The sequence below is a fragment of the Kryptolebias marmoratus genome, linkage group LG11, assembly GCF_001649575.2.
Source record: "Kryptolebias marmoratus isolate JLee-2015 linkage group LG11, ASM164957v2, whole genome shotgun sequence".
NCBI lineage: Eukaryota > Metazoa > Chordata > Actinopteri > Cyprinodontiformes > Rivulidae > Kryptolebias > Kryptolebias marmoratus.
This window is the reverse complement of record NC_051440.1, coordinates 25,236,351-25,263,126: the sequence shown is the minus strand read 5'-3', so window position 1 is coordinate 25,263,126 and position 26,776 is coordinate 25,236,351. Positions and strand designations below refer to the sequence as shown.

Sequence of the window (26,776 nt, the reverse complement as noted above, 5' to 3'; positions counted from 1 at the left end):
TCGGACTGATCCTGGACCAGCTGCAGCATCTCCTCTCTCCACTCTCCCCCCCGCCTTCAGCTGCGCTCCAGACACGCTCTCTCCGCTCCAGGATGGACTCGTCTCCTTCTGCGCGCCTCCAGTTGTGACGCCGCTGTAGTTTAGTGGGAGTTCCCGGAGGAGGAGGAGGGAGGAAGATCTGCTCCTTTCTGTCCGCTGTTCTCCCACTGCTGGGTTTTAATTTCTGATCTGAACAGCCTCTCTGCTCTGTCATCTCCGGGCTGCAGCTCCGACATGGGAATGCATTTGCATCTGCTGCTGCTGCAGTACTATTTCGTCTCGAGTTTCTTGTGCAACGCCGTCGCCTTTGTGGAGGAGCCCTCCGGCGGCAGGTCGGACGGGTACTGCGGGCGGATCCTCCGGGCTCAGACCCAGGGGACCCGGAGGGAAGGGCACCATGAGTTCAGGCTGAGAATGGAGGGAGACCCGGAAACCTACCTGCCCGGCAACACCTACCGAGGTAGACTTTTTTTTCCTTTGAGTTCGTGCGTAAATTACGCAGTTAGTGCGTAAATGTGCACCTCGTTTATCAAAGGACTACTTATCATATTTGGAAACGTTCTTCAACTTTTTGTTGTACTTAGAAACATGCTCAATGTTCTCTCCATCAGCAGTGTTTTGGCCACAATGAGAACCAGCTGTGGCGTTCTCTTTTTTATAGTGATTCTGGATTAGTTCAGACAAGTTTTCCACTTTAAAAAGAAACAGTTTTAATGAGTTTTTATGTACAGACACAAAGAGATTTACTGTTCCCCTTCCACAGTAATCGTAAAATCACAACTGATGTGACTGCAGCCAAAAGGTTCTGTCTCATCAGTCCCAGAAACTCTGGTTCCGGTCAACGGTGAATTCCAGTTTGGTTTCGGTGGAACCTCCTGGCTTTTCATTACGGTTCAGAATCTTATGGATGGTGTGATCAGAAAGTAACGTACCTTGAGCTTGGAGTTCAGCTTGAATGGTTTCCTCTGCTCATTTTCTACCATCCCCGCTGTCTGCTCAGCCTGGGGTCGCATTTCCTCTTGCGTCCACATCCAGGGAGGTCGGCTACAGTCCCATGAAGCTTCTGCTTTTTAATAATCTTGTTAGCTGTGATCAGAGGATCATGGAGCTGTTTGGAGACGGTCCTTTAGCTTTAACATGGAGATCTAGAATCTTCTCTCTGAGCTCCTCAGTTTTCTCTGCTCCGTGTTCAGTTTGGTGAAAACAACCAAACCAAACTACTGTTTGTTCTTTTTAAACAGATTGAATGACTGGTGGAAAGCTTGAAGCCTCCTGAGATGCTAATTAAGGTCAAACACTCAGTTTGAAATACAAAGATTAATCATTTCTTTACGGGCACCAATAAATTGGTCCGAACTGTTTTGGCATATCTTTGTAAAATGAAGAACTCGTTTCTTTTCACATCTGTTTGGTTTGCTCTCTGACAAACTAACAGCAGGCAGACATGTGTTAGGCAACTGCTCTTTACTGAATCACTTTCCACGAAACATGAAGCATTTTTTTTTTCAATGAAGCTGTAAAGGTACCAAGAAATGTATCAACATCTGTATAAAGTTTAGTTCTAAAGGATAAAAACCTTCACTGAAACATTTCCTTTAAACCACATCATGCAGCATTTCTGGCTGTAACAGTTTTTCACTAAAGGACACATTAAATATCTTTAAGCATTCACAAAAACTAAGCTGAAATAGGTAAAATGAATGAAGATATAAATACTGACATCCTCCTCAGAGAGAGAGAAGCAAATTTCTTGACATGGTATAAAAATTCAAACTTTGGTCGAATGGATAATCTGAATTATATTTGACCCAGCCATTAGGTTTTGGAGTTAGTCCTCCTTTTAAACTTCAGTGTGAGCTGATTCACAGGAAGGCTGCTGAATGTTTTTACATATTCATCAGCGAGACCCTGAAGTAAAACTGTATTTAAAAAATTAATAAAAAGCTCAGTTTCTTTGTGGATCACACTCTCACCTTTTGTTTTTTTATTAACCAGTGACCCTCCTGGCGGCCAGCCCGGCGTATTTCCGAGGCTTCACCCTCATCGCGCTGAAGGAGGGCAGGGAAGGCACCACGGACGAGGACTACGCCGGCCAGTTCCAGGTAGGCCTGGGCCGGGACGGGGAGGAGAGTCTCTGCACGAGGAATGTGCAAAACTTGTACAACCCCATTTCCGATGGAGTTGGGACATTACATTGTGTAAAATGTAAATAAAAACAATGGAACACAGTAAACATATTAAATGCTTAAACTTTTTTTATTTTAAATAGGGTCATTTTGAATTTTATGGCGGCAACACATTAAAAAACCTTGTTTCAGCTCCAGATGTTTCCCTCTGTGCAGCATCTCCTCTTCTTCTCCCATCAGTCTGTAAACATCTGGACCTGCTCTCCTCAGGTCTGCTGGAGGTTTTAGAGGGAATATTGTCCCATTCTGCTCTGATGGAGGATTCTAGCTGTTCATCAGTCCTGGCTCCTCTTTGCTGGGTTTTTCATTTCACGATGAGTCGAATGTTTTCAATTTCAGAGAGTTCTGAACTGCAGGCAGGTCAGTTCAACATCTGGACTCCTCTTCTCTGAAGTCCAGCAGCTGTAATGGATCCAGTCTGTGGTTTAACGTAGTCCTGCTGAAATGTGAAGGCCTTCCCTGAAAAACACGTCGTCTGATGGGAGCAGATGTTTTAAAACCTGCATTGATGGAGCCTTTCCAGAAGCACTAATGCACCCCCATACCATCAGAGAGATGGTATGGGGGATGGTTTGGACCCGTCTGAGGAGACACATCTGTTCACATCTGGCTTCTTCTTTGCCTGATAGAGCTTTAAGCAGCATTTGTGGACGGCATGGTGAACTGTGTTTACAGACAGTGTTCCTGAGCAGAACCAGAACCTGGTTCTAATGCAGTGGCCCTGATGGATATTCAAAGTCTTCCTATTTTCTTCTTTTACTGAGAAACATTTTTCTGAAATTGTTCAATTACTACTGAATGCCCATCTTAACTTCTGACAGATTCAGCCTCTAAAAAACTCTTACGTGTTGCTGCCATAAAATACAAAATTACTTTACCTCCACCTCCCCAAAGTTTCAACATTTGATTTGTTTACTATGTTTTATTGAGAATAAAATATGGCTTTATGAGCTTTGCAAATCATTGTGTTCAACTTTTCTTTTATATTTTACACAACATCCCAACTTCTTCAAAAATTGGGTTGTAAATTAGAGCCTCGTTTGGATGGTTGAATGTGGATTGAAGTCGACTTGGCTGCTCTGATGTGGAGGTTTAAGGAGGTGTCGCTGACAGATGCAGGTAGCTGAGTTCTCTGTTGTGGCGGAGAAGAAAAGAGAATCTTGATCTGTCGTTGGTGCTGCCCTTCCGGGGCGAAGCAGGGATGTCGTCTTACCCTCACGTAGAGAACGGAACAGAGAAAGGTGACAGGAGGAATTTTAGAAAAGGAGGTGAGAAAAGAGATAAACAGAGTTAGAAAAAGAAATGTTTGTTTCGGTAGTAACACGGCTCCCGCTGAGCAGCAGAGAGCTCCTGAGGAGAGAACCAGACTTTCCCAATTACCTTCCTCTCAGTGTAAACAGGACCACACATCTGTGTTTCCACACGCTGATTCTAACCAGACCTCCAGCAAACGGAGCAAGAAGCTGCTTGTCTGAAGACGGGAGGGAGCAGATTTTACAGCCTGACCCTGGAACATAAAAGCTCGTTTTTTAAAATCGTTTAGGTTTGCTTGTTTTCCCACGCCGAACAGTAATCAGGTTTCTGTCAACCATCGAAGCAAATCAGAAGCAATCATCTGAAAAACGAATAAATAAATGCTTGTCAGACCCTTTTTATTAACTGGTTGGAAACAAACAGATTAGGCAGCAAAGTGTCGGCGATAAAATGAAGTTTTTATAGATTTGAGTCAGTGAAAAAGCAGTTATCCAAAAAAAGGAAGGAAACCAAAAAGCTACTGGGGTTTAAATCCACAAAAGAAAAAAAAAAGACGAGCGAGGTCTTCGACTCTGGGAGTATCTTAGGATAATAACGAGGAAGACGATGGTGTTTTCTTTGAGCCGGCTCAGATTGGAAACAGCTGCTGAGCGACGTCATCCCAGGTCAAAAACCTTCTTTCTCCACTTAGATTTGCATGAAGTCTTCTTCAAACAAAAAAAATCCATCTCCAGTGAGCACGGAAACCTTTTAATGGAAGTTTTTCTTTATTATTAACTTTAGTTTTTTCTTGTTAAAATGAAACAGCAATAAAACCAGGCTGGTGAGCGTGAGGTCACTTTTTTTTTTTTTTATCAGAAACAGATTTAGTTTGGAACATCTGTGTGACCTGAACGGGATGTCAAACTCTTACACAAACATTTAGAATCTACAGTACATCCTGAGCTGTTTTTGACCGTGAGAAAAGCGATACAGAGACGGGTTTTTTTACAGTCCTGCAGGAAAATAAACAGAGAGTTGAGTAGGCGAATAAAATCTGTCTGCGTTTGGAGCCGAGATGTTAAAAATGTAGCCGTAAAAGCAAATATTGTAGAGATGGTGAGCGTGGATTGAGATTTCGGTGTATTTCAAAGATTTTCCCGTCGTTCCAGCTGGCTACAACAAATATACAACATTTGTTTTTACCAACTGCCGTCATGAAGTGAAGCTGGAGGATCTTATTTCTGCTTCTGTCTTTGTTGGAGCAAGATATTGCATGAACTTGCAAAAAGTAATCATTACATCTACAACTGATTAACAATTATAGATGGCTGCCACAGCCGTCTCGCCCTAAAAGACATAAAAATGGCTGCAACTCAATCACTTTGACTGATATTGGGCTGAAATTTGGCGATTGAGATCCTTGCTTAAAACTTTGGCGTTAACTGAAGTCCACGGTAGCGGTGGGTGATATGCATTCCTTTAACGAATGCTAAGCCTTTAATTTAAACGATGTTTTCATTTTAGACTGAAAGACATTTTGCAGCCTAAAGCTGCACCACAGGATAATTAAGTTTGTGGAGTTTTCTAAGACAAACAACTGGATGATCAGTTCTGACTCTTATATTTTCTGCACAAAAGGGTGGATTTATCTCTCTACAAACTGTGAGTGGGTGTAACTCGGAGCAGGCATGCCCTCCAGTCACCGGTTTTGGAAATTTGAAGGCTTCAGTTGAATTCTCCTAGATGAGACGTACAGTCTTGCTTCTGGTGTAACAGAATTTTTCTTCAAAGAAACATGCTGTTCTTTTAGTTGCTGCAACGAAAAATGGAAGCCTTTTGAAAATTTTAATAATCAATATCCTGATTCAGAGGCAAGCAGCTGTTCTGTGAGTCATGTTTACAGTTTGGTTGTGTTAAAGCTGTGGCCTTCACTCCAGTGGGGATTTAAAAAAAAAAAAAACTGGTTAAAACGCGTCATATTTCTCAGTAACACAGAGGTTCCAAGAATCCACTTCAATTGCCTTAATTATTTTAGACAAAAAGAAAAACTAATCTAGCAGACCACTTCAAAAGCTGTGAAATAAAAAAGCAGGCGTTAAAGTGGTCCGGTTCTTCAAAACACTCATTCTTTAAAATATTCCTTGTAAAAAGCTTTTTATTCTGCAGACTGGTCATTAAAATGAATGCACACACATTTAGCCATGCTATCATTTCTGCAGGAGTGCCAAGGATTTCTAATAACCTTTGCAAACTCAGCCTTTAGAGTTTAGAAACTAAGATTGTGTTGAAACCTGCAGAAAACAATCAGCTGATGAGCGTCTGCAACCAAATTCAAGATGGCCACCTCAGCTTGCACAAACATGGCTAGATCTGACAGTTGTTCATAACATACTTTGAGCACTGATAGTGTGCAAGAACTGTTGAAAAAAACCCACAAAACCGAGTCTTAATCTAAAACTAAAGGTGGAGGTGAGCATGGATTCTTCATTTAAACTAGGTGGTGTGCTAAATGCTAACGTTAGCCGCTAACAAACGTGGCGATCGCTGTAGTTCTCAGAATGAAACGTTGCAGTCGAGTGCAACAAAGAGAATGAACGTCCACCTGAGCCGTCACCTCTTTAAGGTGGTTTCAGCCTAAAACTAACAAATGCTGTCGGTCGTTTGAAGACCCAAAGGTTCAGGCTGCAGGTGACAGTCATCACGGCCGAAATCATGAGGCGTCGCCACGTCACATCCTTCGCACTGTCCCCATTTCACAAGGTTTCATATATCTATGCATAATATTTAATAAATACGAGTTCAAAGCTGGGTGGCACAGTTGTGTAGTGGTTAGAGCTGTTGCTTCCCAGCAAGAAGGTTGCAGGATCGCTTTCCGGGAGCTTCCATGTTCTCCCTGTGCACACGTGGGTTTACTCCGGGTACTCTGGTTTCCTCCCACAGACCAAAAACATGCATGTTAGGTTAATTGATGACTCTAAAATTGTCTCTTTCCACTCAGATGCAGTTCTGACTCTAAGCCAGCAGATGCCTCTCCTCTGACTGTGTGAGGTTCGAAGCAGGGTGTCGTTCATGAAGCTTCAGTTTCCCCGTCACCAGTGGCAGGTTGAAATCCAAATATGTTTTAATAAATTCAACCAAAAAAGACCAGCGTGATAAACAGGACTAACCAGAGAAGTTGCACACCAGGATCTGTTGCTGAGCACTGGGAGGGGTGATTAGTAAATGGCTGCAGATGGGGTGATTACGCCTCCTTAACAGGTGAGCGACAAAGCAAGAGAGAGTCGCTACGAGCAGGAAAACAAACCTGAAAATGCCTGGCTGAACAGGTTACATAAAGATATACAACCCTCCAAACCGTGACAAAAAAAACCTTACAGCCTTCATGGAATCGGCAGGTTTTCCTTCAGCCTTCAGCTGATTGGATTTTATATTATTCAGGTAATATGGTGACAGAGCGAGGCCTACATCCATGTTATTCTTTAGAAATAAAGAATTTAATTAGCTTCATTGGCGGACCGTGGTGGTGACTAAAGCTTAATTATTTAAAGGGGGAAAAATGCTACCATGTAACCCTTGTTGCAGCCGTGTGTTCTCATTAGAGGATCACGGACGGGAAACTTTAAGAGGAATTCTTTGACCCTTTCAGCCCTAATTTGCATTTTTATAAATGATCTGTAAAACGTAAGCAGTCATTAGAAACAGCCTCCAAACCCGCTGTCCTCAAATCTTTATTTGTCATCTTTCTTTCAATTCAGATAAAATATATCAAATATTTGCTTTTTTCATTTTGTTCGTTTAAAAAAACTTTGCTGCATCTTAAAATATATGAAGTAAAAAAGGTCAAAAAATGTTCCAGGTCTGAAAATGAGATAGAAGAATAAGTTATTTCTGATCTAAATGGGCTGCTAACGAGATGGGGAATATATTAGTTTGTAATGCTCGCCACTAAAAGGCTAAATTAAGGCAGTATTTTGTGTCTGTTAGCAAAATATCTCATAAACCACCAGACGAGTTTTAATAAAACTTGCAGAAAGTAATCAATGAGCATTTATTTACGAATGATTATCCTTTGGAGTCAACCCATTTTAGGATGGCCCCCATAGCTAATTGTCATTAGGAAACAGAAAAATTCAAATTCAAAGCCAATTTCACATTTATTGAGCTAAAATCTGGTGTGGTAGTAGCTGAGAGTCATTTGCAACATGCGTTTCTAGGCATTATATTAAAATTGTATTTATCTTTTCAGCTACAGATATAAAATAATATAAAGTGATACACAACTATACAGAAAGTGGACAAATACAACACAGTATAACCTGTTCAGCAATGTCTTAAAATATTACATTTTTATTTAGTTAAATTTATTTAAATAATCCAAAATGAGCCTAAATGAGCCTAAATGAGCCAATATGAGCCAATATGAGCCAATATGAGCCAATATGAGCCTAAATGAGCCTAAATGAGCCAAAATGAGCCAATATGAGCCTAAATGAGCCAATATGAGCCAATATGAGCCTAAATGAGCCAATATGAGCCAATATTAGGCAATATGAGCCAATATGAGCCAAAATGAGCCAAAATGAGCCAATATGAGCCAATATTAGCCAGTATGAGCCAATATGAGCCTAAATGAGCCAAAATGAGCCAATATGAGCCAATATGAGCCTAAATGAGCCAATATTAGCCTAAATGAGCCAATATGAGCCAATATGAGCCAAAATGAGCCAATATGAGCCAATATGAGCCAAAATGAGCCAATATGAGCCAGTATGAGTCAAAATGAGCCAAAGTGAGCCAATGTGAGCCAATGTGAGCCAAAATGAGCCAATATTAGCCAATATGAGCCAATATGAGCCTAAATGAGCCAATATGAGCCAATATGAACCAATATGAGCCTAAATGAGCCAAAATGAGCCAATATGAGCCTAAATGAGTCAAAATGAGCCAATATGAGCCTAAATGAGCCAATATGAGCCTAAATGAGCCTAAATGAGCCAATATGAGCCAATATGAGCCAATATGAGCCAATATGAGCCTAAATGAGTCAAAATGAGCCAATATGAGCCTAAATGAGCCAATATGAGCCAATATGAGCCAATATGAGCCTAAATGAGTCAAAATGAGCCAATATGAGCCTAAATGAGCCAATATGAGCCAATATGAGCCAATATGAGCCAAAATGAGCCAATATGAGCCAAAATGAGTCTGGTGAATTAGATTTTTTAGCACTTTATTTATTAGTCAGTTCAAATCAGACGTTTTTGACCATGTTGGTGTGAAGCCGTGGTCCGACTCTCAGCACCAAGTCGAAGAATTTTACAATTTTGATTCACTAAACTTGATTAAATCCTCAGTTTTGGTTGTAAGTGTTAACCTAACAGCACATGTGAGGAAAAACCAGGATTGAGTTAAAACACGAGTGAAAAACGCTTTGAATGATTTGTGCGTTCATGTGAAAAATTGTTTCCTAAAGTTTTAAAACACGATTGTGGTTTTGCGTTGGCGCCTCAGGCAGAATGAAGTTTGAAAATCTGATTTTTGTTTTTTTTCTCGGCTCTCACAGAAACAAATTAAAACAAAGACGAAAACCTCCAGCCGAGCTGCGGCTCGAATAAACATGAGGACCTTGGATAGGTTTAAGTTCTCCTGAAGGAACCTTTGTTCCCTGTGAAGGTCACCGGAGCCTGTTTTTGGATCTGAGCTCAGTGAGATGCACAACAAACACCTCCCAGTGTCGGTTTCAGTCCCTGCAGAGGCTGAAGCGACGCAGTGAGCAGAAACTGGAACAGCGCGAACTGAGCCTGAACTGAATGAAAGCTGACAGTCTGGCTTTGCAATCTGTTTGATGCGATTTGTTCAGCCCACCAGGCTCTTTATGTTCTTTAATTCACAGATGGAATTTACCCACAAGAAACAAAAAAATTTAAGCATCTGGAAATGAGCTCCTTTTAAAACACTGTGAAAAAAAAAGTGTTTTCTTTTAAGAAGTTCTGAGACAGGGGCTGTGAGGACAATAAACCCATTTAAAGGGGTAGTTTCTTCCTTTTAAAGTGATGTTTGTGTGTTTGGAGCACAGTGTCCATGATGTCGTTGGTGATTAGCACGTTTAGTCACATTTACTCAACTCCGGGTGGCTGATTTTTCCTAATTTCGACATTAAAGTGTTGATATTATTTACAGAAAATGTTGCAAAGTTGAGAAAAAACCCCAACAATATTTTAGTTTGCAGTACTGTCCAAGGTGCAGTTTCTTACTTGTTTCACTCCTTCACAATAAGAGTCTCAAACGTAAAAAAAAAATACACTCCAAACATCTGAAGTTTATGAAAATAGTTTTAACTTTTGCTCTGCACCAAAAATCTGGACAACATTTAGAAGTCAATATTTAGTGTTTGAGACTCTTATTGTGCCACAGGAGGAGTAAATATTGCACGTTATTTTGTAGATAAATGTGCCCCACGACCATCAGATATAATAATAACAATAATAATCTAATAACAAATATAACCAATACAGTCCAGAAACACAGCAAGGTGCTTCTGCTGGCTTTTAACTAAAAAAAAAAAACCTTAAAAAATGAACAAAAATTGAGAAAACGGCAACAAACTAAACAAACTTTCATGCAAAATAAATAAGATATTAAATGTCAGCTAATGTAGCGTTGTTTATTTGTTTTTCTTTCAAGAAAGACTTGTTTTCTAAGCCTGAAAAAGGATATTAAATGGGTTTTTGCTTGTCTAACCTGGAGGAACACCAACTATTCCTAACTATCAGACTGAAGATCGCTTCAAAAAACAACAGAATATCCCTTTAAGCACTCTGTCCTCTCTGTAGAACAATGAGTAGCTGGAATTAGTTTCAGAATGACTTTGTTTATTAAATATGCCACCCCTTCAGTCTTGTTGCATTAGTGCGTTGATGATAGAAGATGCTGCCTGACGGCCAGCTGTGCTTCTCATCTAAATGGCCTCGATCCATCAACTTTACAGGAGAGCTTTATGGAAGCATACTCCATCCCGTTCAGATCCATTCTTCAGAAGTCGTCTGTGAGTCTGGTTCTGCGTCGTCACAAATGAACGCCGCTCTCTGTTCACCCTGAGCTCCTTTTGGCTGCCGTCCCAAAATCTGGCCGTTCTTTTCTCAAAAAAACCAAACAAAAACGCTGCTTTTTAATCGGCGAATAGCTCGATTCAAGATGGCTCCCACAGCTAACCGACCTTGGCATCAACCCTGTTTGTCTGTTTGCTCAATATCTCATTATCCACTGGTTATATTTTAATAAAACTCTCATAAATTAATCACTGAATCTACATCTACAACTCATTAACTCTTAGAGTCGGTCCAATTCAAGATGGCTGGCAAAGCTTACAGTCCAAACGAAAATGTCTATAAATCAGTCAGTTTAACAGATGTTGAGCTTGAATTGGATGTGGTAGTAGCTGAGACTGATCTCCAACACGTACTGTGAGCGTGTCGTCTCTCGATGCTACATCTAACGTTAACAACTCTGTCATTTTTTCAAGCTACATTTTGATTCGTTGCTGCCACTGAGAGACTGAGAGGCGTTTTCAGCCCTCTGAGGAAGTCTGAGTCTGCAGTCATTGTCTGGAAGTGTGTGTCTTTGTGCTTATAAAGCCTCTGAATGGACACACATGTGTGTGTTTTTCCCAGCCCTCCGCGTGTCACCGGGAGACATGGGTCATATTTGTCCAGGCCAGCGCAGCGCTACTGCTCAGGGAGACAAATGGAGGTTTGTTTGAAAAGAGGAAGCGATGAGCAAAGACGAGATATTATCTTTTGTTCGGGGTTTGGAGTTCGGTGCGGGTAATAAAAACAAACGCAATCAATTTAAACTAAGTCAGAAGCTCTTGGGGAAATAGTGGCAATCCTAAAGCCAAGTGAAGTTTAAATAGTTAAAGTTTGAACTGACATGAATCCATATAGATATGTTTTCACAAGTTACCCTCTCCCTGCTTTTTGATTAGCAAAGTTTTGCAACACAAAAACTTTATGGAATATATAATGCTAGAAATCTGTAGATGCAGCTTTTGTTTGTCGTGTCTGGTTGCTTCAAACGCTTGAGGTTTGCATAATTATGATGATTATCTGACAAGACAATGAGTTATTTTCATGTCGCTGCAGTTTATGATTCTCTAACATTCTTTTGTGGCCGAATAATAAATACTTCACAAATCATGTGAGCAGAAGAGATTGTCAGCGGCGCAATCATTTGTTCTGTGCAGTAAATAAATGGTCATTGTGCCAACCTTTACTGCAGTTCGTCTGATGTTTATTACGGTTGCGAGACGTTTTATTTCCCATTTTCAGATTTGCCATTAGAGCCGTCATCACTGATCAGATGTAAGAAACAACGAGCAGGATCCTAATATCCCAACAGGTCCGTCTTCCTCCATGTTGACACCAAAGTAGACAGTAGGAGTCATGAATGCTGCAGCGAGGATTGATCTCAGACTGGCTTGCAACTCCAAAGGAATATTTTTTTCTGCTTGAATACAGGCACAGCCACGCTGAAGGCACCACTACAGGTAAATGGACCGTGCACGTCTGCAGCTGAGAAAAGTACCGCCTCTGTGCCACTCAGTCTGACACCCAGCTAACCAATATGAAACACCATTTTAGCATCCTTCTTTCACTTACCCAGAAAAAAACGGAGGAGGATGAAATGGAAGTTCAATTATCTTACATGGCATGGTCTTTTTAGCAGTGAGTTTAGCTTGCACCATGCTGCTCACTCCATTTAACAAATTATCCATGTGAAATTATGGACAATAACATCACAACAAAGAGAATTTGGTTGAAGGTTTCTCCACATAAAAGCCTTATTAAGCCGTATTGTGTGGAGTCGTGCTGTAAACGGCACTTCTGAAATAATAGGTCAAGGAACAGAATTTACCAATTAATTACTCCTCTGTGATGTCATTAGAAATATCTCCATTTAGGTTTTAGTGGTTTGAAGCCGAAAAGCGTTGTAGTGCAGCACTCGGGCTCGGTCTGCACAGGAACCTGCAGAGTTTAATCACGCTGGGCTGAGAAAAGGCTAAAAAAAGAGTCACACGTGCAAACATGAGCAACCGCACTTCGGTGTTGAGAAAGCACGGCTGCAAACACAGGCTGGCCTCAAATAAAGGACAAGGAGGCAGGAGATGGAAAAAATACATCAACTAAAGAAGAATCGAAACGATGTGAGGCATAAAAATTTAAAAAAAGTGGAAACTAGAACCTGAATCCAGACTGGAGCAGAACACGAGGGCTTAATAAAAGCCTGACAGGAGGAAGACAACCTACAGACAGCTGATGATTACACTTTTAGGCTGACGAGACGTGGAAACAATAAAAACAATCACAAGGACAACAGCAGAGATGCAAAACCAGCCGAATAGTTAAAAAAAAGCCCCTGCTGTATTTACCTGAGCCCTTTCCTCTGACCTTTTTTTAAAAATGTCACGAGGTCAAAAAATGTTTAGAGAAATTTTAAAATAGTGTAAAAGACCACAACCTGAGCTGCGATGTGGGTCTGCAGCTCTGAATTTACAACTCAGAGACCAAAAACATGAATGTTAGGCTCATTTATAACTCTAAACTTGTCCCTAGGTGTGAGCGAGGGTGTGAATGGTTGTTTGTCTCCATGTGTCCCTGTGATGGACCTGGACCTGTCCAGGGTGTCCCCCGCCTCTCGCTCAGGGACTGCTAATAATTACAGGCTCCCCGTGACCCGGAAAGGAGAAGCAGGTAAAGAAAATGGATGCCAGCATCGAGCACTGAGCGTAGATCAGCGGTTAGAGCAGCTGTCCTCCAAGGAGAGAGTCGGAGGTTCGACTCCTGGTTGGCTAGAAAGAAGTTTTGTAAAGTGCTCGACACGATTTGTTTATTTTTAACCAATCAGGCTGATATCGAAGCAGAATTACTTCATAATGTCTGACATCAGGAGAGGATTTTCCCTTTGCTTTCATCCCGAGATATTATTTAATTCAATTCAATTCAAAAATACTTTATTAATCCCAAAGGGAAATGAAATGTTGACGTAGCTCATTTAAATCAAAGAGTTCTTATAGATGGTGATGGCTGTGGGCAGGAAAGATCTCCGTTTTACAGCTAATCTGAAGAAGCCTTTGACTAAAGAGACTCTGTTTTCCGATGACGGTCTCGTGAAGAGGATGGTCAGGGTTGTCCATGATTTCCTTTTCTTTGCATCATCATCTCCAGAGGTTCCACAGTCATCCCCAGAACAGAACCAGCTTTCTTCATCAGGTTGTTGAGCCTTTTTAGGTCCCTGGCTCTGATGCTGATGGCAGAGGAGACGACTCTCAACAACAGACTTATAGAAGATCTGCAACATCTTGCTGGAAACCTTGAAGGATCTAAGCTTCCTGAAGAAGTCCAGTCTGCTCTGTCCCTTCTTGATGGCTTCACTGTTGAGTATCCAGTCCAGTCTGTTGTCTAGATGAACACCAAGGTATTTATATTCCTCGAACGATATCCGTATCAATCCGATTCACTCATTTATCTCAGAAACATTCTCAACACTTCGGACAAAATCTGTTTCAGTTTGTCCTGAAATATATTTAATTAATTCACTGAATGAAACATCTCTACAGTCACTACAACTCATATTTATTTGGTCGTGCTTTTATTTCGTGCAAGCTGACAAATGCAGCCTTTTTTTAAAATATTTTTTAAAAACCGTTAAATCCACCCACCTTAACTGGAGTTACAGTAACAGAAACTCCTTAACTCAGAGTTTATGGGTAAACTCAGAGTTTATTAACCCTCCTTTCTGAATTACCCCACAGGGATCCAATCAAACAGCAAAAAAAAGCTCTTTTCTCTAAAACTTTTAAAATAATGTCAAAGGAAATAAACTCTGAGCTGCGATGTGGGTCTGCAGCACTATTAGAACAAAGTATTTTACAAAAAGCACATTAAGTACTCAAAATAATACTACAGAGACTTTATAATATGCACAATATTAGAAAAAAGCTGCAGATCTTAACGTCTGTTTGTTTTACAGTAATAAAGCATTTTTCTCCTGTTTCTCTCTCATTTATCGAGTGGAAGCTTCACGACACTTCATTAACAGACAACTTGTTTTGTAAATATTTTTAAAGTATTTGCATACCCAAGCACCCCTGATATCTGAATTACCCTTCATCAGACCGGCTTCTCGTCCAGATTAGTCAAGAGCCGATCGAGTTTTCCAATCAGCAGAGAAACGTGCAGCGTGTTCAGTTTGAGTAAACTGCACAATGTTTCTTTAGATTGTTTTAAAAGAATATTATCAGGAGCTGCAACCTTTAAAAACATAATAATCATGCACGGCTTGTATTTTGTCTTAACTTGCTGCTTTGTGACTTACCTGATGTCCATACATTGGAGCACAAAAAAGAAAAGTTGATTAAAGATTATAAGAGTTAAACACCGGATTTATTTGTGAACGTAAAGTAGATTTGTAGGCCCAATGAATGGTGCAAAACAAGCATTTTCAGTGTCTCAAAAGCTACAGAATACATACAATTTGTTCAAAAAATAAAATAAAATAAAGCCAATTTCACAGAGAAGCTGTTTTTAGTGTTATACTGCTGCCAGGGTTGGGTGGCTCAGACATAAATTGTAATATGATGCAATATTGATGATAGCCATAAGATCCCAGAGGTGTTCTGCTGTAATAGTACGGCTTTGATTGATGGAAAGCTCAAGGCGAAACGTCGGTGCCTCCGAGGTCTTCATTGAGACAAGAAAACTTTGTTATTCTCTGAAATAAGCTCATCTTCAAGTGCTGACGTGACATTTCAATCTGTCTTTCTGTCTGCCTTTTGCTCCTTATTATTTGGACTCGGGTCTCGAAGGTTTTAACTGTATTCGCTGCTTTGCAACTGCTTGGCATTTAATTGCTAACCCTAAAATGTGTGACCAACAAACACACACACATGCCTGCTAATATCCCCCTTTTTGTCCGACTCCTCCAGGGATGGCCGTGTCTGTCAGCCGCTCTTTGTGTGTGTGGTGATGTGTGTGTTTGAACAGGGCTCCGCGTTTGTTCGCGCAGCCGCTCCGAAGCATCTGTGTTTACCGTCTGAACAGAGAAGCAGGAGATTGAGAGAGACTGAAATAGACAAAGCGTGGACTTTCACAGACATGCCAGACTCTGCAGAGAAAACAAACGCTCTGTTTTACAGTCTTCACACACTAAACGCTCTTTCTTTTACTTTCTCCTCCCATCTTTCTGCAGACGCCCTGGCAATATTTATCAACTTTACAGCTTTAAACTTTAACGCTGCCAACCTAATCTAAGTTTCATGTTTTAAAAGCTCTGCAATATCACTGTTTATCAGTTTATTTCAAATCAGTTTGACTGGCGTTATCTACAGATAATTTATATTCAAAAGAAATAATATTTATGTCTGATTATTACGACCTAATTCTGATTCAGTTCCAGAGAGTTACAGTTCAGTTCGAAACACGTAGAGGCCGTTCACATCAATTCAACTTTAATCCAGTTTGAGTCGATTCAGTCCAATCAGTGCAAACATTTGCTGGAAGGAAGAAAGTTAGTAACAGCATCAATGGTTTGCAGGATAAATACATTAAAACAGACCCAGCTATTAATGCAAAATCAAGCAAACCCCGCAAAATCGCAACTTTGCCCAAAACACCGCAACCTTAACCCAATATTTATTGTGATTTGCCAGTGTGTAGTGTGGAATACAAAATAACCCCAAATAACTCAGGAAGAAGACACGTGACGTCACTTCCTGCAGACCAGGGACAATCCAGAAATGCTCATGAATGTCAGTTTAGAAGCTATCAAAGTTCTCAAATAAAGCACCTTTTGAGAATGTCAATGTTTGTTGGGAATTATCTTACAAAACTAGGAAGTATTTTTGGTTTATATATTAAAAGTTGTGGTTGTTTATTGATTTTAGTAAAAAAAAAAAACACAACTTTTAGGAAAATGCTCCGCAAAATCAGGCATTTTAGCCACAACAATCACAAAAAATCCCCGTGAAATCCTGGAGGGACTGATTAAAATGATAAAGAGAGCAGAAGACAGGATTCTCTGTGCTCCAGCAGCTTAAACCTAGAAAAGCATAACTAAAGGGATGAGCCAGCGCTCAGGGATGTAGTTAATATGTTAAGTAAAGTTTGGGAGCAGGACCACGCCTCAACCGCACCTTTAACCACCTGACAGGCCCTCGAGCTCGTGACACCCACCCATCAGTTGTTTCATCCCCTTCACCTCATCCTTCATCGGTTTCATCCTCCTCATCCTGACGCAGTCCATTCCTGTTCTCCATACCCCCCTCATCCCTTTTTTATTCCTAACAACATCAGGATGTTTGCAAAGCGAGACAGAATCTCACGAGATTCAACCTTCAGATCGAATCCGTCTCTCTTCCTCAACCTTGAACAAACCTGATTGTTGTGCTGTGGTCTCTGCTAGTAAACAAAGCTTTACCTAAAAACAATTAAAGGTTTTAGTTTTAAAGCTAGATAAAGGCGTCTGTGTCCTTAACCCAAACCAGGAAGTGGTTCTGCAATAAAAGACCCTGATTATTGAATGTCCTGGCTTCAATAGCCTACAAATAATTCACAGTCTGAAAGCAAAGAGCCCTTTTTGAGAAAGGCTGGAATAACGAGGTCTTGAAAGTATGATGGAGCTTTTCCATTCGGATCTGTTAAATGTACAAAGAATAACCTTAAATACTATTTTGGAGAAATGTGACCTTTCTCTGCGCAGCATTTTTAATCAGCTGAGAGAACCTTTGGGACATTCTGGTAATAAAGTCTAACATTAGTCCAGCTGAGAAGAAACAGACAAACAGACCGGTTTTCTCCACCACTCTCGGAGAAGAATTTCCTTTTTTCTTTAGTCGGTTAGTTTGTTTTGGACATAAGTTAAAGGAGATGTCCTGGTCAGAAGTAAGTCTGAGGTTGTCGTTTGTTTTAATCAAATGGAAACTCCAAAACATGTGATTTTGAATCATTTAAGTGCATCACTTTAAGGCTAAATGCAGTCATAATAACGGTTTGTTCCTTTATTTGCAGTTGAATTATATAAATCCATTACATAATTTGCTTTAAACAGATGATGTCATTAAGTGCTAACGTCTTTAGGTGTAATTCCTAATCACAGTTTCAGTTGCTCCGGTCAAATAAAAAAACAATCTGCTGAACGGAGTCTCATTTTATTTCAGTTTAATCACAGGTTCCTTCTTCCCAGAGGGGTTTATTACAAGGCAAGTTCAACAGAGCAGAGCTTTAATCTCTTATCTTGGCTTGACAAAACTCGAAAACGAAGAAATTACGGTTACGACAACGCCGCTAAGACTTTCTGCTTTGTGTTCAGGTGAAAAGGGGGGTTCGAACGCATCATTTGACATCAAAATATACAAAAAGGATGTCCTATTAATGTACGTGAAGGAATAAAGTTCCTAACAGGAAAACACCATTAGAAGCCCACATTCTGGAGACAACCTGTAAATAAAACCAATCTGATAAATTATGCATTTGTAACGTTTGTGACTGACGGCATGATTGAGAAAATACTTTATTGACCTATGCCGTTTAAATGTTATCTTTGCGTACGTCCAGTTAAATTCAACACGTTCGTTTAAGACTTCCGCCATATTTCTGACACAAAGCTGTTTGTTTTTGTGTATTCGTGTTCTTTTGTCTCTGTTTCTTCTTCTGCCTTCCAGTCAGTTGTTCGTCTCGGCGTTCGACTGACAGAAATCATTTTTTCTAGAAAATAAAAGACGTACCTTTTGAGTTTTGTCGTGTTCTTGTTGTCGTAACATAAATGCTGCGACTGGGTGTTTGGTCATCGTCGCTGTTGGGGGCGAAGCAGCTGGAGAATACAAGCTAGGAGGTCAGAGGTCGCGTGTGTTTCTGTTTTTCTCACTTTTCTGACAAGGTCCAAATAGTGAGCGGACAGGGCAGTGCTTGTCTTGAATGCACAAGTCTGATCATCCAAAGCATAACTTTAAGGCTTTGAGAGATGTCTCTTTCCACAAATACAAGTCAAACGCTTTAAAACTGATCTCCATCAATAGTTAACACGACTTCAAGACTTTTAGCCTTTTTTGTGCAAGTTCACACTTCACACAAACTATAAAGTTCAGTAAATTTTAACAGGACATGTTTATAGTTCATCATTTGAAACTGTGAGTTAAATTCGGTCCCAGAATGAACTGTTTATTTCTCACTTTTTACGAGCTATAAAGCCAAAGCCCACTAAAGAAGTAAAAGTGAAACTAGTTAAATGCCACCGGATAGTAATTTGCTCCAACTAGACTAATAAATGTGTCATCAAGCCACATTTCTCTCTGTGTGCATATATTTTATTTTACTACGGCCAGTTTACCAAAGTTGTTGCTCTTTTTCGTATTTACTGCAGTAACAGATTAAATATGGACACTTTTAACGCTCTGCAAGATGCTTCTAACAAAATAATATATGTAGTTTTCCATCTGATAAAACCTCTTTAACCAACTGTGATTTGATTTTAACTTCATATTTATGTTAATAACGATCAGTCAGAGGAAAAGTCATGAGTGGAGGAATGAATTTAATGTCTTTTCGGTTCCTGCCGCGCATCTTCTCAGCAATAATAGTTCTTTTTTATGCTTATTCTAAAAGAAAGAGGGACATTAATGCATTTTGTTAATAGCTTGTCTCCACAAATATCCAAACAGATGTTTGTGCTCTGAAAGTAGGACTTCCTGCTTCTCGCTTTAAAAAAAAAAACACCCAGGGCAACACGAGCAGCAGGCAGTTAGACGCCCTCAGAGGTAAATATATGTGACTCTGTTAATAATGTTATTAAATTATTACTTCAGATTTGTTCAAAAAAGCCTTGTTTGGTTCAAAGTGGATTAAAAAATAGAAAATGGCTTAAATCTTTTATTACTCATACCTCGTACAACAAATATGAGGCTTTTTTGGGTCACATTTGAAATCTTTCACCACGAGATGCTCCTTGTTTGTCTGTTAGCGAAATATCTCACGAACCATTTTTTATTTATTTATTTTTTTTAAATTTATTTATTTTTTTATTTATTTATTTAACCAGGTAAACCCCATTGAGATCTAGATCTCATTTTCAAGGGGGACCTGGGCAGAAATCTGCAGTGAACAGCAACCTGGTTACAAAACAAAATTAATTAATACATATGCACAAGTATAAAACAATTTAAAAACAATGACAATGTTTAAAAGAATCTTGTTGCCTGTTTTTAAGAATCGCTCGAAATAAGTCCAGTGAGATCAGTTCTGACATCTTTAGTTCTGACTGGAGCTGATTCCAGGCTGAAGGAGCCATTACACTGAACGCTTGCTTTCCTTTTTCAGTTCGGCAACGTGGAACATACAAAAGAAAAATGTTGTTGGAACGCAAGGAATGGGAATTAACAGATCTTTGTAAAAGAGAGTTTAGATAAGCTGGAGCCAGACCGAGTAGAGATTTATAAATCAGGATCATCAGGTGATTGATTCTCCGTACACTTAAAGGAGGCCATTCAGCTTTTGCATACAGTTCACAATGATGTGTGAGACGTCTGCTACCGGTTACAAACCTTAAAGCACAATGATACACAGTATTTAATGATTGTAAGCATTTGTTTGAAGCATTCATATATAACACATCTCCATAATCCAAAAGTGGCAGGAATGTTGCAGCTACCAATTTACTTCTAGCTTTGAGAGAAAAACAAGAACCATTTCGGTAATAAAACCCAATTTTCATTTTCAGTGTTCGTAGCAAATTTGCAATGTGATTTTTAAAAGAAAGCTCTTTATCTAAAATAAAGCCAAGATATTTATAATTACTGACAAACTCTATTTGTGTCCCTATAGCAGTGGTAAGTAATGGATGAATCTGAGATAATGTCCTAGAGTGTGAAAAAATCATTGCCTTTGTCTTATCCACATTCAGAACCAACTTTAAAGTTTGTAAGCGGGCTTGAACTACATTAAAAGCAGACTGCAAGTATTGAATTGCCTGTACAATTGATGAAGAACAGCAGTAAATCACTAAATCATCTGCATAGAAATGATAAGAAGCATTTGACAGATTTTCACACAAGTTATTTATATAAATAGAGAATAAAAGTGGGCCAAGAACTGAGCCCTGTGGGACACCATTTAAAACTGTACAGTTAGAAGAAGTAAGGCCAGCCAACTGAACTCTCTGGGTTCTGTTTGATAGGTAATCAGTTACCCACATGGTGGCCTGTTGTGAGAGCCCAATCCTGTGTAGAATGTCAATCAAAAGCTTGTGATTTACTGTGTCAAATGCCTTTGATAAATCAATAAACAGAGCAACGCAATGCTTTTTGTTATCAAGAGCCTGAATAAGATCATTGATAACCTTTAAAGTGGCAGTAACAGTACTATGTTTCTTCCTAAAACCAGACTGGACAGTTTGTAAAATACAATTGGATTCTAAAAAAATCTTCAATTGATCTGCAACTAATTTTTCAAAAATTTTTGCTGGGATACATAGTTTAGATATTGGTCTGTAATTGTTTACCTGTGACGGTTCTCCACTCTTGAATAGAGGCAAAACAAATGCTGATTTCCAGACACTAGGAATTTTATTAGAAATTAAACTTAGATTAAAAATATGAGCCAGTGGTTCTGCTATAAACTCTGCAGCTAGTTTTAGGAAAAAAGGATCTAGGTTATCTGGTCCTGCCGATTTTTTGGTATCTATACTTTTCAATTCTTTGAGAACCTCAGTTATACAAATAGGGTAAAAATTAAAAGTAGTAACATTACGATCATTATTAAAAAACAGCTCATCAGTGTTAACATTTGGGTCAGAAGAATTTAAATTATCAAATAGAGAGCCAACAGAAATAAAATGCTCATTAAAAGAATTTAAAATTTTTAATTTATCAGACACAATTTTACTTTTATTCCAAACAAAATTTGGAAAATCACTCAGTGGCTCCTGCTCAGTAGCTGATTTCACTGTCTTCCAAAACTTCTTTGGATCCTTTAAATTTTTTGTCATCTCTGTAAGGAAATAGTCCGACTTCGCTTTCCTAATTAATAAGGTACACTTATTTCTCAATTTCCTGTAGCAAAGCCAGCTCTCTTCAGTTTTATTTGTCCTTGCCCTAGCCCAAGCTGCATCTCTTTGTTTAAGCAGATCCCTAATATCAGGGGAAAACCATGGGGTTTTTCGCCCCTTTACCCTAATTTTACGTACTGGAGCATGTTTATTTATTAGTCTTAAAAACTCTTCGTGAAAATACTGCCAGGCAAGGTCAACATTATCAAAAAGAGAGACCCTATTCCAGTTAAAATGTAGCAAGTCATGGACAAAAGCTTGCTCATTTAGGCGTTTGAAATCTCTTTTGGTCAAGATCCGTGGCTTAGGTTTTGGTAACTTGAGATTTCTGACTGTACCTATAGTGCAATGATCACTAAGGTCGTTTGCAAAAACTCCTATCCCTGTATATTTATGCGGGGCATTTTTCATAATTAAATCTAGGAGTGATGATTTTTGAGGGCATTTGTTGTTAAGACGAGTGGGGTAATTAATTAACTGGGTGATATTTAAAGAATCACAGACAGTTTTTAAGCTATCTGAAGATGCTGTCAACCAGTCTAGATTTAAATCCCCTAGAATAACAAATTCCTTTTTATGTAGGTCGACTAGATATTTAGACAAATTAGGGATTGCATCAGAGACAGCAGAGGGTGGTCGATAACACCCTATGACTGTAATATGCTGAGCCTTAGTGAATTCAATTTTCAAGACTAGTAACTCAAATTGTTTTGGAATGGATACAGAAGACATAAGTGTAACATGGAAGTTGTTCTTTACATAGATAGCAACACCGCCACCTTTCCTAAGACGATCACAACGAAAAACATTATAACCTTCTAATGAAATATTTTGATTTGTAATTGAATTATTTAACCATGTTTCAGTCAGAACTAAGATATCCGTATTAGTGGATTCAATCCAGATTTTGACCAGGTCTATCTTAGGCAATAAACTGCGAGTGTTAATATGTATAATACCAAGACCTGACCATTAGCTGCAACGAAGCCCCTCAGAAAGTAATCCTTCTTTTCAAGATGGCTGCCACAGCTAACTGACCATATCAAGCTAAAAGATGGCTGTAGATGGCTTCTTGGAGAAGCTGCTCATTTCGGAACAACAGATTGGACCTGAAATTCGGCTGTTTGGATTTGAGAATGTACCAGCAAAGACTTCAAGGCAGACTCAAAACAAAGTCAGCCTGTTCCGAAACAACTCTGTTATTATATACATTTGGCTTTCCGATGTGACCTTGAAGGCCAAAGTCTTATCAAGTCTCCATGGAATTTATGTCAACAGAAGCCCCCCCCCTCCGTTGCCTGTGAACATTCATGGACTTTCCTGCAAACACACACACACACCAATGCATTACACTGCCTTCTACCGTCTGGAAACACACACACACATTCTCATACTCATACTTGCATTTTATTTATTTTTTTCCTTCCTTCCGTTGTCCCTTATTTAGATTATCTATATATATTAGAAATTCTTACGTTGGCTGTTCAGAGGGCCTTGGTACTGTTAGAGTTCGTACCTTAGTTTAGTTATGTTTAGACCTTAGTTAGTAATTGTTATGTCGGCCGTATAGAGGGTCTGGTACCATTTAGAAAGCTCGGTATCATTAGCTTAGCATTCTCATGTTTTAGATTACTTATCCAAACTGTACGCTTAGTTTAGTTTATCTTGTTTAGCTTTTGTGTTTCATTGTGTTTCATGTTCTGAAACTTTGTCTGTAATTTTGTTCTTGTGTTGTAAAGCACTTTGAGTCGCCTTGTGCTGAAAAGTGCTGTATAAATAAATCTACCTACCTACCTACCTACCTGTAACTCTGTCAGCTTTAGAGATAATGAGCTAACCCTGGTGTGGTAGTAGCTGAGCATCATCCCCAACAGCCTAACAGATTGTATTTAAAACCTTGGCTTGTAAGGTGGCGGGTGATATGCATTTCTTTAAGGAACGCTACTTATTAATTTTCACTAGCCTTACGTTTCTCACTTCACTAAAGAAATATCTGAAGAAACTTGATGTGATTAGATTTGTTTTATATTTGCCAGCAGCTCAAAGGATTTACTGGTTGTTCAGCTGAACGTCAGACTTACAGATACTGATATTCATCTGCGAAATATCAGCTCGTTAAAATTGATTTACAGCAGTTTCATGTGTTCATGAACCAGCTGACGGCCAGATAAGTTCGGCTTTCGAACCCGCTCAGCCAGTGAGAAGTGAATCCAAAAGCAGAACTTCCTGCGGAGCTGTTCAGTTCTAATCCTCTGCCTCCAATAACTCGGATTCTGTTTTAAAAATATGACTTCGTTTTCCTCCTTTTTTTTTCAGATCATCGACGACGAAGACACCCAGTTCATGACCAACTGCCTTCCTGCCGTGACGGAGAGCACGCCTCGCAGGAGAACCAGGATCCAGGTGTTTTGGACCGCACCGCCCAGCGGAACAGGCTGTGTTATACTCAAGTGGGTTTAATTTTAGTCTAATAGGGATCATTCTGTTATTACTGATAGCAACACACCTGAGTTCGTACCAGGAAGGTTACCAGAAATCATAATCATAATTATGATAAAGGTTAATTTAATTTTTAATTTTCTTTCCCTAGATATCTGAAAGTATTCATATTCTCTTCATTCTCTCCAGTGCTGTTGTTTTTAGGTTAGAGTTTTTATCCAATAAGAATTCAGCTGTCTTATGTTGTATGAAATACAGTTGATAGACAGTTGCGATAGCCAATCAGATCACGAGTTGTGTCAGTAAGGCCCTCTAGCTGTGATTGGATATGGATAATTACAAGTTTGAGCCGCGGCAGTGCTATGCAGATCAACAGGGTCACACCCGGGACTGTTAACGGTTAAAAACTTTTTTAACTGAAGGCCGAAGGAGAGCAACACGTTGATTTGGTTGCTGATTTACTGGCAAGGCTGTTTTCAAGACGAACTTTCCAAAAGAAGCTGGATCTCGTTAGAGGAGGACGGCCGACCCCCGAGCTAGCTAACCTGTCCCAGAATGGATTTTGTGTTGAAATAAGTGTTTTCTATTTTATTTAGTTTTGACAGTAGCATACCAGATATGTTTTAATTGCTGATGAGGGTTTGTTGATTTTTAAAATGCCCATTTTGATTTTCTTCCTGGTGTTATAAATGCTGGCACAATGAAAGGTATTTATTGGCTAAGTTGGACATCACTGAAGGCCTAAGTGTGAAATGCACCGCCCGCCACTGACTTCCTGGGAGATGCTCCAGGTACTCTTACCTGTATTATTATTATTGCTACCTTATTTTTTAATGTGGGACATTTTTTTAAGGGAATAAACGACATGCATAGCGATCAGCTTGCATAGATTCATAAACTGAGTTAAGCATCATTTTGAAGGCAGGACAACGAAAAGGTAAACAATGGGTAAATGTCAAATCACAAAACGTCACGATGAAACAACAACAACAAAAAAAGAAGCATCCACGGTTCCTTGAGTCCCTGCAGGTTCATTTCATTCTGTAATGAAACTAATAGAAATCCGCCTCTCTGAATGATAAACAGTGTAAATAATCTGTATTTTCTAAATTAAGTGAGACTAAAAATTAAAAGTATGATACGTTGAGCTTCAAAGCAGGGGCATCCCACACATTTTAGGCTGAATTTCGTTTGTGAAAAGAGAAAGGTGATGCGGTTTATTATCGGCTAAAAGGCAGCAACGGGGAGAAAGTTGACTGCAGGTGTTTCTCTAGAATCCACAGAAGATTCTGACTTCACAGCTCGGAGACAGATGATGATTACTGCGAGCAATTTGTGGTTTGAAGCAGCACTCTGTGGCATCTGGATGGGTCGCCTCAGTTTCTGGGTTAAATGGCAGCAAAAACTCCAGACGTCACGACACCTTCTCAGATCACAGGACGAGCTTTTGTTTCAGTGAAGTTTCAGGTTATTTTCTGCTGCAAACATTAATGGATGGAGACATTTAACCTGACAGAAGACAAAACCCAGATCAAACGAACAAGAACTTAAAGGACCAAATGAAGACTGTGACTCTGAAAGTTTCAAAACTGTTTGATAAACCCAATAAATTGTTTTTTTTAATAATGAGAGACGCAACAAAGCATTAGGAGTTGGTCTGATTGGCAGATGCCGTGACAGAACGGAGGGAGTTCAGTTTAGTTGAGAAAAACTCATTCAGCTGTTAATGTTAAGTACATATAAAAACTCTGCTTCGATGTTTGCTCACAGTAATTTGTGAGGATAAATGTGTCCTGAGGCTGACGTGAGTCGTTTGAGTTTCGTTTAAATGCTTAAATTCTCCTCCATCCACCCGTGGCTGAGCTGTCTCCGTTACGTTTGTCTCATGACCCGTCCTGTCGGCAGAAGTGTCTCGCTGGTGTGTCGGTTTGTGCTTTAGATCATTTGAGAAATGAGCTTTTTTCCTTCTCATTTACTGCTCTGTTCGATGCGACTCAAGTTGGGTCGTTTGCATTAAGAGTTTAGATCAGGGGTGTCCAATCCTGGTCCTGGAGGGCCACCATCCTGCATGTTTTCCTTGTTTCTCTGCTCCAACAAACCTGATTCAGAGGTTAAATCACCTCTTCATGTTCTGCAGAAGCCTGTTAATCACCCATTGATTCAGATCAGGTGTGTTGAAGCAGAGGAACAAGGAAAACATGCAGGATGGTGGCCCTCCAGGACCACTGATTTAGAAGATACAGTAAGTGTAGAGGACAATTTTATTTAAATTTCTGTAACATTTTGCAAACACATAGTGCACTCTAACACTCCTTAAAGGGTCTAAAGGTATTTAAAATAACTGTCATGTTGTTCCACAGCACACGGGGGTCTGTTTTATGTGGTTAAAAATGCATCAGATGAGAGAAAGGCAACAATAAAAATGCATTAACGTATTTTAAAAAGAAGCAACAAATGCAAACATTTGAGCCGGAAATGCAAACTGATTCCAAAGCTTCTGAGGTTTGAGGGCTAATAATTCTTTATAGTCAAGCATTAATCATGTTAAGTTAATTTGGCTTGCATAACTCAAGTCAATCGTTTATTTTGTGTGCCTTAAATAAGTGGTTTCCAAACCTTTTAATGCCAGACCCACAAAATAATGTGACCTCAAATCTTTCTAGTTTAACGTACAAACCACAACCCTATTTTTAATTAACGTATTACACATTGGACTAATAATAATGATGAAACTTTGTCTTTCGCAATCATTTTTTTCAAGTAATTTGATTTCTGAAGATGAT

The 26,776-nt window shown here is 39.5% G+C and overlaps 1 protein-coding gene across 1 annotated transcript in view; it reads left to right on the top strand.

Annotated features, from left to right (window-relative positions):
* The first annotated feature begins 62 nt into the window (after positions 1–62).
* Positions 63–26,776, top strand: part of LOC108243468 (spondin-1-like) — a 102,099-nt gene continuing 75,385 nt past the window's right edge. The window contains exons 1-3 of the mRNA XM_017428918.3: positions 63–499; positions 2,035–2,141; positions 23,871–24,004. Coding sequence (XP_017284407.1) covers positions 274–499; positions 2,035–2,141; positions 23,871–24,004 — 467 coding nt within the window. The 5' untranslated portion in view covers positions 63–273. The remainder of the gene's footprint in view (positions 500–2,034; positions 2,142–23,870; positions 24,005–26,776) is intronic.